The sequence below is a fragment of the Pleurodeles waltl genome, chromosome 6, assembly GCF_031143425.1.
Source record: "Pleurodeles waltl isolate 20211129_DDA chromosome 6, aPleWal1.hap1.20221129, whole genome shotgun sequence".
In the NCBI taxonomy this organism is placed as follows: domain Eukaryota; kingdom Metazoa; phylum Chordata; class Amphibia; order Caudata; family Salamandridae; genus Pleurodeles; species Pleurodeles waltl.
The window spans coordinates 298,199,519-298,215,633 of record NC_090445.1 but is presented as its reverse complement, the minus strand read 5'-3'; the positions used below and the strand labels follow the sequence as shown (position 1 = coordinate 298,215,633).

Genomic DNA, 16,115 nt, shown 5'->3' with positions numbered 1-16,115 from the left:
CCATTATCAGAAGTGATGTCCCTCAAACCATCTTCCACCCACCACTCCAACATCAGAAACTTTCCTGCTGGTCTTGATTGTGAGGTTGTGTAGCTTGGCTCATGTGGTTTGTCTGATCAGGTTGAAAGGCTACGCCTCACTGAGCTAATACTTACAGTAGCATTATGTAGTCCATGCCCCCACTCAACATTCGGGTATTCCATCTGCTCCCTGTGGCCCTACCGCCGCCACTTTTTCCATTTTGCTTCTGTATTTACTCTAACAACCATGTCTGCTGTTGACACAAGACCAACTATCATGGTGCACGCAGAACCAGGAGCACGAGGTGAGATTACCTCAGCCGAGAGGCAACAGATGCTCATAGGCTTTGCACAGCTATGGATCAAAACATGATTGGTGCAGCCTTCAGACAGATCAGATGGGGCAGATGATAGTTCTCCTCCAAAACACAATGACCTCCTTGGGATTGTGGAGAGCGGGGAAATCAGTTGCAGAGGGAGCACACTGATCTTATGGATCATCAGATATCAATCATGTGCTTCCTTTGGGGGGTAGTGCTGGTAGATTTTAAGGGCATTTGTTGGGCTGTTAGGGAATCATTTACCCCTTTCTGTGGTGAATCATCACGATCAAACATTCAACCAGGTTCTTCCACAGAAAGAGAGGCCCACCAAAGCTCTGAGACACCTGGCATCACCATTGAGCCTGCAACTCGGGAGACATAAGTCACCCTCAAGTGCCGTTGTTTGTCTGGATCAATACGAGAGAATTCATAGTAGACCACCACAAAAGGTGCAGCCACTACTTCCCTTCTCTGAGGCACCAACATTCACTTTTGGGCAATTTCTTGGCCATATTTGCCTTTTCCAAAAGGTGTTTTTTCTAGACATGTGCTTCAAAAAACTATGAACTAATCCTACAAAATTAATTGAAACCCACTAGTTAATTTTGACTCTGGAAATGATTTTTGTTATGTTACTGACTTTATTTGGTCATTGAAAATATATTTATTTTTTGTTCAAATTTGATAATTGAAAAATAAATCGATCTTCATACAAAAATGTATATTCAGTTTTCTGATTTCTACTTTCCTGTCACAGCATATTTAATAAAATTCAACAAAACTTATCATTTTTCTAGAAACTCACAAATTCAAGCCTTATATCATTATTCTCAATAACGCGAGTAATGAATATATTTATTGTTTCGGCTAGCTAAAACTGCTACAATACAGTGCAGTTGAAATAAAGAGGTAAAAGGTGATGCTAGTTTACAAAAAACATTAAAACACTACAATTGCGGCCTGTGACGAAATCACCATGTTGTCCTGCTTTTTATGTGGGTAGTTTGTTAATGACATCCTATTAGTTGAAGTTTTTTTCCTTTTTAAAACTAAATCATTTTATTAGATAATCATTTTCTATATTTGCCAAACTTAGAAACTTCTGTTATGTCACTGATGTTAAAGCACAGAAATAAGGCTTTCCTACGAGTAAAAACTCTTGTTTTATTTATTTATTTTAAAAGATAAATTTGATTAAAGTGAAATGTGCATAAAACAATTCAGGACAGCAACCAAGACGGTGCAGAAAAGATTTGCACCTGTAGTCACAGAACCTGCATGGCATGGTGAGTGAGAGCTGGACTGTACCTCCAGGATGCTCTGTACTATTTAATAGTGAGAACCACGAATCCTACGGACAGGATATTGTTCTGCAAGGCTTTCTTAGCGTCATCTTCAGATATAGGTGCATATTGTCTGTTTCGGACGAATTAGGAATTGGTTTAAAATTGCAGCTGTTTTTAGTTGTTTTAGATCCATTTCCCTTGAAGGAGCCAGGGCTTGCTTTTTCAGTATGAATTTCAACCCTATGTAAGAGAGAGAAACGTTAAGATTGGCCATGAGAAAGTGTTGGTAATTAATGGCTGCTGCTAAATACGATGATTACGGATTGTTGCTGAATTATACATTTCTTGAATCACAAATTTCAGAGTACCTGGATTTGCCTTTGTCACTTGGTGTTAAGATTTAATAGGTGCTGATTTACATTCCAAATCCTGTCTATGTTGGCCAATTGCTAGGCGCATGTGGGTTCGTTATTTGTATTAATAAAGATGAAATATCCGTCTGTATGTTATCCATTGAAGTGTGTCCATAACTTGCATAAGGTTAGCGCAGAAGGCATGGTGACCATAGGAGTGTGTTGGTATTGACTTATAGTTGCCTCTGCGGATGAACTGTATATATGTGAGTTTAGTTTACACAGAGTGAATGTTAAGGTACTGGCTTTTTCCTGATGCGATTTATATGTATGGTAGGACTTGCCACAAGCAGATAACCAGAATCAGAGGTAGTCCTACCTTTATTTTAGTTTTTTCCAAAAACCATGTTGGTTTTGTTGACGTTAATTGTCATGTTGTTTCCTATGTTATAATTATTCAGTTCATCCAGTGCACGTTGCATGCCAATTTTTTATCTCGTTTAAAATGACCAGATCATTCTCGTACTGAATAATCTGAAGCTGGTATGTGCCAGTCCTGGGTGGGGGAGGACTAAGGGGGAATTTTGCCCTTTTCAGGACGCTTTCAAGGTTGGCTATATAAAGACTGAGCAATGATGCCAGGACGCACCCCTGTCTAAGGCCTTTGTTCATTTGTATTTGTCAGTTTGCCCATTATAATAAGAACCCAGGTGTTGGAGTAGAGTGTTACAGTTGCGTTGAGTAATGCTGGTAGTATGTCCCATTTGATACGTTTTGCCTCTAAAAGCTGTCAATCTACTCAGTCAAAGGCAGCCAAGTGATCAACAAAGGAAGCAAGCAGAGGTGGGCTCGAATTATGATGCGTGGTGTGCCAGGTGAGATAGGACTATGATGCTATCAGTTGAGGATTTCTGTCTGAAACCTGTCTACTAGAAGGGAATTAATTTTGCGGCATCTGCCCAGTGTTCCAGAAGGCTTAATAGATTCTTGGCGTGTGCTTTTGCATCAACATACAGAAATACTACACACCAGTTATTTGCTTTGTCGATGTTATTGCCTTTCTTGTGTATTGGGAAGAGGATTGATCCACACCATGATTGAGTCACTTGTGCATTGCAAAAGGCTGCTTTATTTAAAAAAGGGTTAACCAATGCGTACAGAACTCCGTTGTGAGAAAGTAGCCTCTCTCTAGCATGGTTATACCCACTTTTGGCCTGTTTGTGAGTGTGTCAATGTGTTTTTACTGTGTCTTTGGGATCCTACTAGCCAGGACCCCAGTGTTCATAGATAAAAACCTTTATGTCAGTGTGTTTTGCCTGTCTCATTGGGATCCTGCTAGTCAGGACCCCAATGCTCATAGTTTGTGGCCTAATGTGTATGCCTGTGTAGTGCTTAACTGTGTCACTGAGGCTCTGCTAATCAGAACCTCAGTGCTTATGCTCTCTCTGCTTTTAAATTTGTCACTGTAGGTCAGTGACTTTATTTACCAATTTAAATTGGCACACTGGACCCCCCTTATAAGTCCTTAGTATATGGTACCTAGGTACCCAGGGCATTGGGGTTCCAGGAGATCCATATGGGTTGCAGCATCTTTTTTGCCACCCATAGGGAGCTCAGACAAACCCTTACACAGGACTGCCATTGCAGCCTACATGAAATAGCACACACACTATTTCACAGCCATTTTCACTGCACTTAAGTAACGTATAAGTCGCCTATATGTCTAACCTCCACTTGCTGAAGGTTAGGTGCAAAGTTACTAAGTGTGAGGACACCCTTGCACTAGCAAAGGTGCCCCCACATAGTTCAGGGCCATTTCCCCAGACTTTGTGAGTGTGGGACGCCATTAATCATGTGCACTACATATAGGTCAATCCCTATATGTAGCTTCACTATGGTAACTCCGAGTATGGCCATGTAACATGTCTAAGATCATGGAATTGTCCCCCCATTCCAAATCTGGTATTGGGGAGCCAATTCTATGCATCCTGGGGGCTCCACTATGGACACCCAGTACTGCCAGACCAGCTCTCTGAGGCTTGCACTGCAGCCACAGCTGCTGCCACCTCACAGACAGGGTTCTGCCCTCCTGGGGTCTGGGCAGCCCAGTCCCAGGAAGGCAGAACAAAGCATTTTCTCTGCGAGCAAGGTGTTACACTCTCTCCCTTTGGAAATAGGTGTTACAGGCTGGGGAGTGGTAGGCTCCCCCAGCCTCTGGAAATGCCTTGAAGGGCACAGATGGTGCCCTCCTTGCATAAACCAGTCTACACCGGTTCAGGGACCCCTTCTCCCCTGCTCTGGTGGGAAACTGGACGAAGGAAAGGGGAGTGACCACTCCCCTGTCCATCACCACTCCAGGGGTGGTGCCCAGAGCTCCTCCAGTGTTTTCTAGACTTCAGCCATCTTGCTTTGCAAGGTGTGGGGGCACTCTGGAGGGCTCTGAGTGGCCAGTGCCAGCAGGTGACATAAGAGACCCCTCCTTATAGGTCCATACCTGATATAGTAGCCAATCCCCCTCTCAGGGCTATTTAGGGTCTCTCCTGTGGGTTCTCTTCAGGTTCTGCTTGCAAGCTTCCTTCAAGAATCCTCTGCAACAACTTCAGACTCTTCTGACCTTGGATCAACCGCAGCCTGCTCCAAGAAATGCTGTAACTGCAACAAAGTGTCTACAAGAGACACTTTTCTTCAGCAACCTCAGCTCCAAGTCAGCAACTGCAACAGTTTCCACGGTGAGCATGCTCTGGGGACTCCCTGTCTTCATCCTGCACCAGAAGGACCGAAGTAATCTCCTGTGGAGTGACAGAGTCACTCCCCTGCTCTAAACAGGCACCTTCGAAGGCGACGAGCGGTAACCTGGAACTCCTCTCACAGTGACAAGCGTGCTCCTAAGGACACAGAGGGTGGACATCATCGACATAGGCTGTCCCGAGGTCCTGCTGATGCAATTTGGAGGAGGTAAGACCTTGCCTTCCCCGAGAGCAACGGTACACCTGTGTACTGCATCTTCTTCGCCTCCTGAGGCCTCTGTGCACTCTTTGCAAATTTCCTTCGTGCACAGCCTGGCCCAGGCCCCCAGCACTCCATCCTGCGACGCACAACTCGCTTAGTTGTTCTCTGGTGACGTGGGACCTTCTTTTGTTGTGCTGCATCAACCTTGTTTTGCACCTCCCTTAAACCTGGATCCTGCAACTCCTGGGGGTGCTGGCTTGTATCCTGAGGGCTTTCTAAAGTGTTGAGAGCCCCCTCTTCCTCCTCAAACAGAGTTGAGGCCCCCAGGTCCCCCCTGGGTCCATCCAGCGCCATTTTGATGCAAAATGCACTTTTGTTGTAGCCAAGGCTTGTTGCCGACTTCCAACACAAAATCTCATCTGCAACGATCTTCATGCTGTGGGACATCTTTTGGATCACACAGGAACCCACTGGCATCTTCCTAGGGTGCAACTCTGCAGTCTTTGACTAACCCTCTTCGGGTTTGGCATGGGCTCCCGTCCTTCCTGGATCTTCTTTTGACTTCTGGACTTGGTCCCCTTCCTTTGCAGGTCTTCAGGTCCAATAATCCAGCAGTTGTTCTTTGCAGGGTTGGTTGGCTGCTTCAAAATCCCCAAAACAAGGTGTAGTGTGTCTTTTGTTCCAGTCCCAAAATGCTTGTTTCCGGTCGAGGGAGGACCTGGCTTGGCAGTTCGGGCTGGACTGTTCCAATGGGGAACAGGGTCAAGACTGATTTGCATATGGCTGGGTCCAAACTGGAATGGCATGGTGAGAAAAAGAACTGATGGATTTAACCCAGATCTGTGACTGTGGGTGTGAATGTTTGATTTGATCTACATTCTGTCCCTCAATTGTTCTTTTCGCATTTGTCACCCGAAGTAGGAAGTGTATACCTAGGCGTGGGTCCCGTACTCACCATGCCACCAGATTCAAGTTAGCCTGGCTGAAGAGGGGAGGTACCCCAAAACCGGTTCCAGGATGCTTGTTTCTGTTCTAGGGAGGACCTAGCCTGGCAGTTCGGGATGAACTGTTCCCATGCGGAACAGGGTCAAGACTGATTTGCATATGGCTGGGTCCAAACTGGAATGGCATGGTGAGCAAAAAAGCTGATGGATTTAACCCAGATCTGTGACTGCAGTTGCTAAAAGTGGCGTTTTCAAACTAATAATTTAAAAAACAACTTCACCAAAAGATGATTTTTAAATTGTGAGTTCAGAGACCCCAAACTCCATATCTCTGTCGGCTCCTAATGGGAAATTACACTTGAAAGATGTATCACGGGAATCCTCATGTTAACCTATGGGAGAGATAGGCCTTACACTAGTGAAAACCGAACTTGCCAGTATTTCACTATCAGGACATGTAAAACACACCAGTACATGTCGTACCTTTTAAATACACTTCACCCTGCCAATGGGGCTGCCTTGGGCTTACCTTAGGGGTGACTTATATGTAGTAAAAGTGAAGGTTTGGGCCTGGCAAGTGGCTGCACTTGCCTGGTCGAACTGGCAGTTTATAACTGCACACAGGCACTGCACTGGCAGGCCTGAGAGATGTTTACAGGTCTACTCATGTGGGTGGGACAATCAGTGCGGCAGACCCACTAGTAGCATTTGATTTACAAGCCCTGGGCACACATACTGCACTTTACTAGGACTTACTAGTGAATCAAATATTCCAATCATAGATAAACCAATGACCAATTCCATTTAGACAGAGAGCCCTTGCACTTTAGCACTGGCCTTCAGTGGTAAAGTGCCTAGAGTCCTAAAGCAGGCAAAAACAAAATTTAGCACAGGGTCAGAAGCAATAAGATAAGAGAAACCCTGCAGAAATGGCAACTTTCAGCAGGTGACATCTTCCCTGAATGATTGTAAGGCCCTTCTGACCAAGACTTCTGTCATCAGTTACCCCCCCCCCCACCCTTTGCTTGCGGTGGATATTTTCAAACGGTTTGCTTATTGTTTCCTTGATTGTTTCTTGATTGTTTCTTGATTGTTTCATCAACCTAAGTGCCTTGCACATGAACAACCCACTAAGCTTCAGTGATTCCATTCCATAAATTATTGGATTTGTTTAGGGAGTAATGTAGGCCCAGACTTTTGCCTGATTGTTGTGACCCAAAAAGTATATAGTAGAAGCCATTCTCCTTCCATGTATTTGATCCTTTCTGCCCACTGAGGTTTACAGTATGCCTTCCTGGTTTGCTGTCCTGTTTAACCTATCTTTTCTGTAGTTTCTTGTTCCTGATCTAAACTATATTTTGCATTTCAGAAATTCACTGTTTAACCAACCTTTGATTTGTTGGGTGTTCTTACATTTATATGGATTTTCCACACTTTTATTTTAATGTTAAGGTTCAAGCAGCTGCATTATATAGAGCTGAAATATGGTGATTTAATAATGTGGATAAACTCACTTTGTGAAAGAACAGGTGTATGAGATCATTACTCAGTGTCCTTAGTCGCACATTCTTATCCCTTTGTACCAAGGCATTGACCTCAAGAGAGCTACTGGAGCTTTTGAAGCTGCATAACTCTCGTAGTTTCTGTTGATTCCAACATGTTGAGTCTTGGTTTGCTAAGCTGGATTTGGGTTCCTTCTGAAATGCCCCTCAAACTTTACCGTACACTTCATAAGGCATCTAAAGCTGATTTATTGGGAATATGTGACTATCTAGTTACATTGGAATCCCAGGTTGGATAGGTTTCTGTGCAATTTCTACTTTTTAAGCCCTTCCTGCATTTTGAATCCTTTCTGGGTGAGTACAGCCTCAGCTGGCCAAATTGCTCTACCTGAGATATCATTACAACACCCTTCAAATCAGAGCATTTACATCGAGTTGAGTACGAAATGCCAGCGGCTCCGGACACTAACTACAACTTGTGTAACTTACAGGCTGAATAAAATCTGGGGCACATTTTATTTCTCTGCCCTACAAATGATAATTTCAGAAGGAAATTAATCCGCTCCAGGGGCCAGATGTATCAAACGATTTTGCATTCGCAAACGGTGCGAATCACAGAAATCGGCCGTTTGCGAATGCAAAAACGTGGTCTGCGATGCATGAAGGGCATTCGCAGGACAAAAACAAGGAATTGTGAAAATTGTGATTTTTAGCAAAGCGACATGGTTTTGCGTGTCGCATTTTGCGTCTCGCAATTTGCGACATGAAATACTGAATCGCTGTTAGCATTTCGCAAATTGCGAGTCGGAATAGCGACTCGCAAATACAGAATCGGTAATTCACGTCAGAAATTGCGAGATGCAAAATGCAACACGCAAAACCATTTTGCAATTCGATGCATCAAAAATTCGCAAATTGCTAATTTTCGCAGAATGGCCTTTTGCACATGCAATTTACCACGGATTAAAACCAGGTGGTAACCAGGTGCACCCTATATAAAGAGGCCCAAAATGCCTCAGACTCTTTTCCACAATGGCTGCACTCTACGTCATGGCGAGGAGAATGAGGATCTTGGCAGGTTTGAGGAGAGGGAGGAGGAGACAGGAGCGCATTTTCAGAGTGCGCATTACCCTTTTTGACTAGACTGAGGAGGAAATATATGAGAAGTACAGGTTGAACTTAGCCATGATACCCGACCTGATAGCTGAGCTACAACCCATACTGCAGCGCACAACACACAGGACCAATAGCATACCCACCCATGTGTAGGTATTATGCTCCCTGCACCTACTTGCCTCAGGGAGCTATCAAGGGGTCATAGCAGCAGCTGGAGGGGTAACACAGAGTGCCCTCTCTAGATTTTTCAATGCATTTCTAAACGCCATGCTGAGTAGGATACACCAGTACATCAGATTCCCTCACACCCCTTAGGAAATACAACAGACAAAAATAGATTTCTACCAGATAGCTCAGTTCCCCCACGTCCTAGGTGCCATAGATGGGACAAATGTTGCAATCTTTCCACCATCGGCCACAGAGTATGTGTACCACAACTGTAAATACCAACATTCAATGAATATACAGGTGCTATGCATTGCCTCCTATATCATAACTGATCTCATGGCCAGGTACCCAGGGAGCACACATGATTCGTACATCTTTTGCCACAGCGGGATTCACACAAGACTGCTATCTGGGGAATTTGGTGAAGGTTATCTACTAGGTATTTTCCCTCTTTACAATGGTGCATTGATGGCAGTGTGACGTCAAATGGCTCAGCTACTCATTATACCCTCTGTTCCTTCCAGGAGACAGTGCCTACGCAGTGCGCACCCACATGATGACTCCCTACCTAAATCCTGCAACACCAGCAGAGCGGAGATACAATTCAGCACACAGGGCAACCCGCAATGTGGTGGAGCGCACCTTTGGCCTGCTGAAGAGTCGCTTCCGGTGCATCCACAAAAGTTGAGGGGCACTACAGTACAGCCTGGACATGACCTGCAGAATAGTGGCCACATGTGCTATCTTGCACAATATAGCTACCACCAGGGGCATACCTGTGGAAATATCAGAGCCAGACTCAGAAGATGATGATAATCCCATACCACCCCTACAGCCAGTAGACAGGACCAGTGCAGCAGAGGGCAGGCAAAGGTGTGCTGACATCACGCACAACCATTTCAGATGTAAGTCATGACAACACAACCTCACTGACGTGTTCTAGTAGTTAGCACCTTTATTACCTTGACTTCAGGTAACATACGTGTCACTAGGACAAAGCAATACACGTGTCATAAATGAGCCATTTAGGGTGTTGCACTATTGTCTTCATGGTTTACTGTAATTCAACATGTGCAGTTAGTCCCCTGTAGCCATCAAAGTAACTTTTTATTGCCACGCATTCCACTCGAGTGCGCGGTGGCCTCGCCGGCACCTCTTGTATCAGCCTCAGTGGCAGTGCTGAGCCTGGTATTGCGACGCCTAGGATCCACCGTGGGCACTGCAAGGCTGCTGAGGCTAGATGACTCCTCAGTATCCCCAACTCCAAGTTCACTGGGTGTAGTACTGCGATTGGCCAGCATGGTATCCAGAACATTTGTAATCTGAACCAGTCCAGGCTCAGATCGGGGAGAGGTACAATCCTTGCCCTGCATCTGATTGGCACAATACTCAATGGCTGTTGGCGGTGTTGGAGTCTGATGGAGGCTGTGTTTCAGCATCCCCCACAATGGCACAATCTGCTGCTGCTGGGCCTGGGCCATCTGCAACGACAATGTGCAGCATGTCATTTATGTATGTATCACCAAATGTTGCACAATGGTAATACATGTACACTTACATCGTATTACTATGTAGTGGGGGTTGTGTTCTTCTGGGTGTCGCTCTACTTAATTACATTCTATGTGCTACTTTCAGCTCTGGGTTGTGAACTACCACTCCCATAAAGCATTGTTGTGCTGCATCTAAGATGTGGAATGGAGTACTTATCACAATGGTTTGCACTACTTGCTATTTCCTAAGGGGCATTTGTACATACACATATGGGGTTACATATCAATATTGGACTTACCTTTACTGGTGCTGGGTGTGCCGGATGTGTCTATGTCAGTGACCCCACTGAGAGCTTCTGGGAGCAGTGTCAACTCCACCAGGTCTTCCATGGGGTTGGAGGGTGTCTGGGTGGATGTTCTGCCTCCTTTGCTCCTTGCCTCCTGTAGTCTGCTGGACGCCCTCTCCTTGGCACGGGAACGCAGGTCGTACCACCTCTTCCTTATCTCCTCCACTGAGCGCTGCACAAACCCAACGGCTCAGATTTTGGTCTGGATGTCAGCCCAGAGTTTGCGCTTCTCACTCTGTGGGACCTGGAGTGAGCTCTTCCCAAATAGCTGGTCATGGCTCCTCACCACCTCCTCAGTGAGCACCTCCAGTTCTTGCTCACTGAACTTAAGCTTTCTCTTCCTCTCTCCCTTCTCCTTCCCATTAGCAGCATTGGCCATGGTGATGTAAAGTCCTGGCTTGCTCACAGACTTGCTCCCTGGAGCTGGGCTGTGTCTCTCTCACTGCTCCTTTGGGTGTGGCTCCTGGAAACAGCCTGGGCTGACTCACTTCCTGCTTGTGATGTCATCAGGCTGTGCCAGGTGTCCGTTTTCTCAATTTGCGATTTTCAAATACCGAATCGCAAATATTTTTGTGATTCGGTATTTGGGCCTCGCAATTTGCATTAGCGATTTTTAAGAAATCGCTATTTCTGAATTGCAATTTTGTTACATTGCATTTTGCGACTTAGAAATAGCGATTTCTTAAAAATCGCTATTTGCGATTCGCTAAGGTTTTTTTTTCATACATCTGGCCCCATATGCCGTAACTTGGGGTTTAAGAAACATCAAGATGTACTAAGGATCCTAAAAACTGATACGTCTCTGCCCATAGTTTACAGCTTAAGTAGATATCTACTCGCAGTTGGAGTCGTGCGGAAATAGAGCTCATTAATTTTAAAGGTATATTGCACTTTTTATTGACTAGCAGAAAAGTTGTATTTTCTTGTACTTTCTTCGTTCACAGAATTACATCACTGCAGCATTGCTTGATAGTGAAAATCTTGTGGAGCTTGATGGCATTGAAGTTATCCTTAAATCCGCCATACAAAAATGCTTTAGTATGAATAATTTAGTATGGAGGAAGAAGAATTTGTGGTTGCAAGCATATTCCGCACCCCAATTCTCAATGTAAAAGTTCTTGCGTTGCAAAGTTGTAATGTGGTTCAGTTATAACTACCGTAGAACTGATCTGGATGATACAGTAGCCACTTTAAAAACTGTTGCATGTAGCTGACTAACGTCCCTAATGTGGTGAACTATGCCTGTGTGGTAAATTACTTGATGTAATTTGACCAAGGGATGTGCGCCCAAAGGTCTGCAGGGTGGACCCCTACTCTTCATTGTTGTCTTGTGAAGATAAGCAGTAATTGCTATAGAATGTGCTAAAAGATTGTTTGCACTTGACGCCTGATCATGGATTATTTTAATCAAATAGATACACGTTAGGGATTTACTGAAATTATGTTGATGGGTTTAACTGTTTAATATTGTATGATTATGTATTATTTGTTTTATGAGATATGTACTTGTGCTTTTTAGGGATTTTAACCGAAATAAAGCTATACACTATTAAATGTTGATGGTAGGTAGTCTATTATTTCTGCCTATTTAACATTAGTAGGTTGCCAGCTAATAGATTGGCTAGTTGGTTGCTTTCTGTTGCGTAATTTAGCAATTTAAGAAATAGCCCTCGATAGACCTTGTTCCATTTCAGCCTCTTCATAAGAGAGGCGGATTCTCTACCTTCAGATGTTCCCTTGCTTTGTAAGTTTTGCACAAATTGAAGATGTACTGAGAGCATGAAGTTAGGGTAAAAAGAGTGCTGTCACTGCGCTGAGTAACTGTAAAATACTTAAAAAAAGAAAGAAGTAGTGTAGGCATGAAATGCAACTAAAGGAGCGAGGATATGTTTTGCAAGAGCCCCGTCTTTATCAGCTATTTGCAGAGGCTTAATGATGGAAGCTAAAAGTAGGTCAGTAAGCTTTCTGGCGTGGGGTTCGGTCTAGACTGGCCAGGTGTGTGAAATCTTTAATGTCTGCCTGAGTACCCAGATTGTTTAAGTTAAAGATGATTTCTTGAATAGCATATTTGCAGAATAGATTGCTTGAGGACTCACATAAGTCAGATATTATTTGCTTTTAGTTACCTCAGTGTAAATTCAAATACATGTTGATAATATTGATTTTAACTGTCTGCCCTACTATTAGTTGCTTGACTGTTATGGCTTGTAGGGAAGGGTTTTGAATATCGACTGTCAATATTTTTACATTAAAAGCAATAGAGACTTAAAGTGATAACCCCCCCTACCCATGCTGGTCTGCCACAAGTTAGTTGTAATGTGTGGATCGTGTAACCTGTAGTACCTTTCGATCAATTGATAGCTCATGTCTACGTAGAAAAGTGAGAAAATGCTAACAAGAGATCAGTAAATGGGACGAATACTGATTCTTTCATCTCCTTGTCACTGTAGTGAACTTGTGCAAGTATTACGCCCGACCTGCGCTAAGTGAAGACTAGCAGTGGCATAGAGCCAATCAAATGAGTAGAGACGCACGGGAGAGAATTGCCTAGTAAAAAATATAAGGCGTTAAGGCCCGGGTACTATTTTCTGCTTAAATTATGTTGATGGCCACCATTTCCCAGGTTAGCTTTTTCATGTCTGCTTGTGTCGCTGCCGATGCATCAGGTTCATTCAAGGTGCATTGGTAAGCTTTATGTGTGACTAACTCCACAGCTGTGCTCTTGAAATAATGATTTAATGTTAAGGTATCAGCGTTCATCCCTTCATGTACCCATCGAGCTTCACCCTCAACTGCTTCAATCTCCTCAACATCAGTTGATTTACGTTGACCCATTAGCTGTTTTGCGTCTCTTGTCAGGTATGATGAAGAGGAGTTTGAGTTCTGCACACCACCTTTAGTTTGGTGTCCATTCTTTTGCCGAGTGAGCTTGTTGCACTTCATTATGAAGACTCTACGTAAAAGTTTCCAATTTAATAGAAAATGGTGTCTCGTGCCCGATGGTTCTGATGACACCTGGGTGTCCTTGATGCACTTAGTGGGCAGTTGATACCGGGCATTTATAGGCAACAGTGCAAGCTCACGTATTATCTGCCATGGGTGGATAGACATGCTTAAGCTGGTATTCAGTCAGCCAGCTAGTGGGCAGGACATGTGTTGCTATAGTCCTTTAGTGATTTTAAATAGTCAAATGGATTTTCAAGGTGCTGCATCAAGTGTGTGGCCTATGGCAGAGTAGAAATGATACGTGTGCCAAAGAAAACCACTTGCCTCCTCTCCCACTTACCTCTGTAGAGTTCCTGCTGCCGCCTCTACCCCAGTGCTTAAGTTGTTCGGTGGCCTATGTGTTTCCTTATAGCGCACTGTATGTGATCCACGTGAACTCTGTCCAAATAGAAAAGGCAATACCAATATTCCAGTCTTCCAGTGCACCAGTCCGCCTAGACCGGTGATTAACTCTGCGTAGATGAGTTGGTCTAAGCTGACGCAAAGTTAATGAAGTTGCTGAAGTCTAATAGGCAGCCAGAGCTAGGCTGACAGGCTGGCTGATGGTAAGGCATACCAAAGCGGAGTCTCCACTAGCCCTGCCACATGCCCAGTCCGCCCCGGCTCCCCTTGGAGGACGAGCAATGTGGCACTAAATCTAGAAAAAGTTCATACGTGCCACCTTCTGCCTGCCTTCTCGGATCAATCCACTGTATTACAGGCCACTTGGGCTCTGCCATCTGGGCGGAGTAAGTTGATGCACTGATGCCAGATAAACACAGGTAGGGACAGAGAGAGGGTAGTTCATTCCTTCATTTTAGGCATCCCGTCAAACTTTGTACAATATAACATGAGCTTGGCATAAAATGACAGGTGCCCTACTTGACCGTCATGCAAGACGGACACAGTATGTCAAATGGGACATCCATCCATCAGTGGCATACACATCCATAAGTTAACATTGCGTGATTGACTTTAGAAAAAATAAAATGATTGGTGTAGGCGTCAGTTGACATATGCGAATGGGACTTTGTACATGTATCTCTAACGATTTCTCCTTTCCATCTTAACCTTTGTACAGTGAACACTTTGTCCAAGATTGCTGCTCACCAACCTCTACGAGCTAAAATGGCTGAGAGTTCTGGAGACAGGGCCCCCAACTTCACAGAAGAGGAACTCCTTATCTTGACTGATCAGGCCCTGTCTCACTACAACGAGCTGTATGGCTCAGCAGAACAACAGGCAAGAAAGACACTCTCATTGCGCATGTAGTTGTATTTATAACATTAGAAAATTATTTTTAAATATAGCTAAACATTGTACAAACATTTACAAACATCTAGATAAGAAACAACATTTTGAAGCATTACTATTTTGGGTTACTAAATGTTGCCAGAGCTTTCTAACCTATTAATAATGTCATTGGTTACACTTTAAATTGTTTTTAGATTTTGTAAAGCTTTATGAGCTGCATATGTTACTCTGCTAAGTGTCTGAACGAAGTAAAGGAAGAGTTTGAATGGGTTATGTATGTGTATATATATGTATATGTTAGGTGGCATGTGTAGCTGCAGATACACATGCTGTGCATTATCCTGCCATTTAGTGTTGGGCTCGGAGTGTTACAAGTTGTTTTTCTTCGAAGAAGTCTTTTCCAGTCACAAGACCTTTCGGCTCCATTGCGCACGGGCGTCAACTCCATCTTAGATTGTTTTCTTTCCGCCATCGGGTTCGGACGTGTTCCTTTTCGCTCCGTATTTCGAATCGGGAAAGTTAGCTAAATTATCGAAAATGTGACGGTATTGTTCTCGTTCGGTATCGGGTTAGTGTTATTGTATCGGCACCGACAACAAGAGCGCTCCGGCGGCCCTTCGGGGCTTCCGTTCTTCACTGTGGCCTGGTCGGCCTGACCACACCTATCGTCGAAGACTAATGGACCGGACCCCCTTCCACTTCTGTCTGAAGTGTCATTCAAAGTATCCCTATACAGACCAGCACCTGGTCTGTAATCTGTGTTTATCACCGGAACACAGGGAGGATACTTGCGAGGCTTGTCGAGCGTTTCAATAAAAAAAGACCCTACAAGATCGACGAGCAAGAAGACTGCAAATGGCGTAGACACCGAGAGAGCAGCTTGACGTCGGAGAGGAGGAAAGCATTTCCATCCTGGGATCGGACTCGGACGAATCCGAAAGTGGCCGAACCTCGACGGTGCAGCGAACAGTGAGTAAACCTGCCCCATCCAAAACTCACACAAAGATCGTTAAGACCAAGGGGACGCCAACGCCAACAGGCCATGGCTTAACCCATCGAAAAGAAGGTGACCAAACATCGGCACCGAAAAAGGCTAAGGATTTTCCGAAGACTTCCGACTCCGGTCGAGATTCCGGCACTGAACGTTCTCGACACTGAGAATTCGACTCACCCAAAGTAAGAAAAAATATCATGGAACCGAAAAAGACTATGGCCCTCATTCTGACCCTGGCGGTCTTTGACCGCCAGGGCGGAGGACCGCGGGAGCACCGCCGACAAGCCGGCGGTGCTTCAATGGGGATTCCGACCGCGGCGGTAAAGCCGCGGTCGGACCGGCACCACTGGCGGGGTCCCGCCAGTGTACCGCGGCCCCATTGAA

At 44.6% G+C, this 16,115-nt stretch overlaps 1 protein-coding gene across 6 annotated transcripts in view; it reads left to right on the top strand.

Annotated features, from left to right (window-relative positions):
- LOC138299651 (myb-related transcription factor, partner of profilin-like) overlaps nucleotides 1–16,115 on the top strand; it is a 170,764-nt gene that overhangs the window by 105,208 nt on the left and 49,441 nt on the right. For all 6 annotated transcript variants that reach the window (XM_069238107.1, XM_069238105.1, XM_069238106.1 and 3 more), the window contains one exon: nucleotides 14,565–14,725. In XM_069238107.1, coding sequence (XP_069094208.1) covers nucleotides 14,565–14,725 — 161 coding nt within the window. The remainder of the gene's footprint in view (nucleotides 1–14,564; nucleotides 14,726–16,115) is intronic.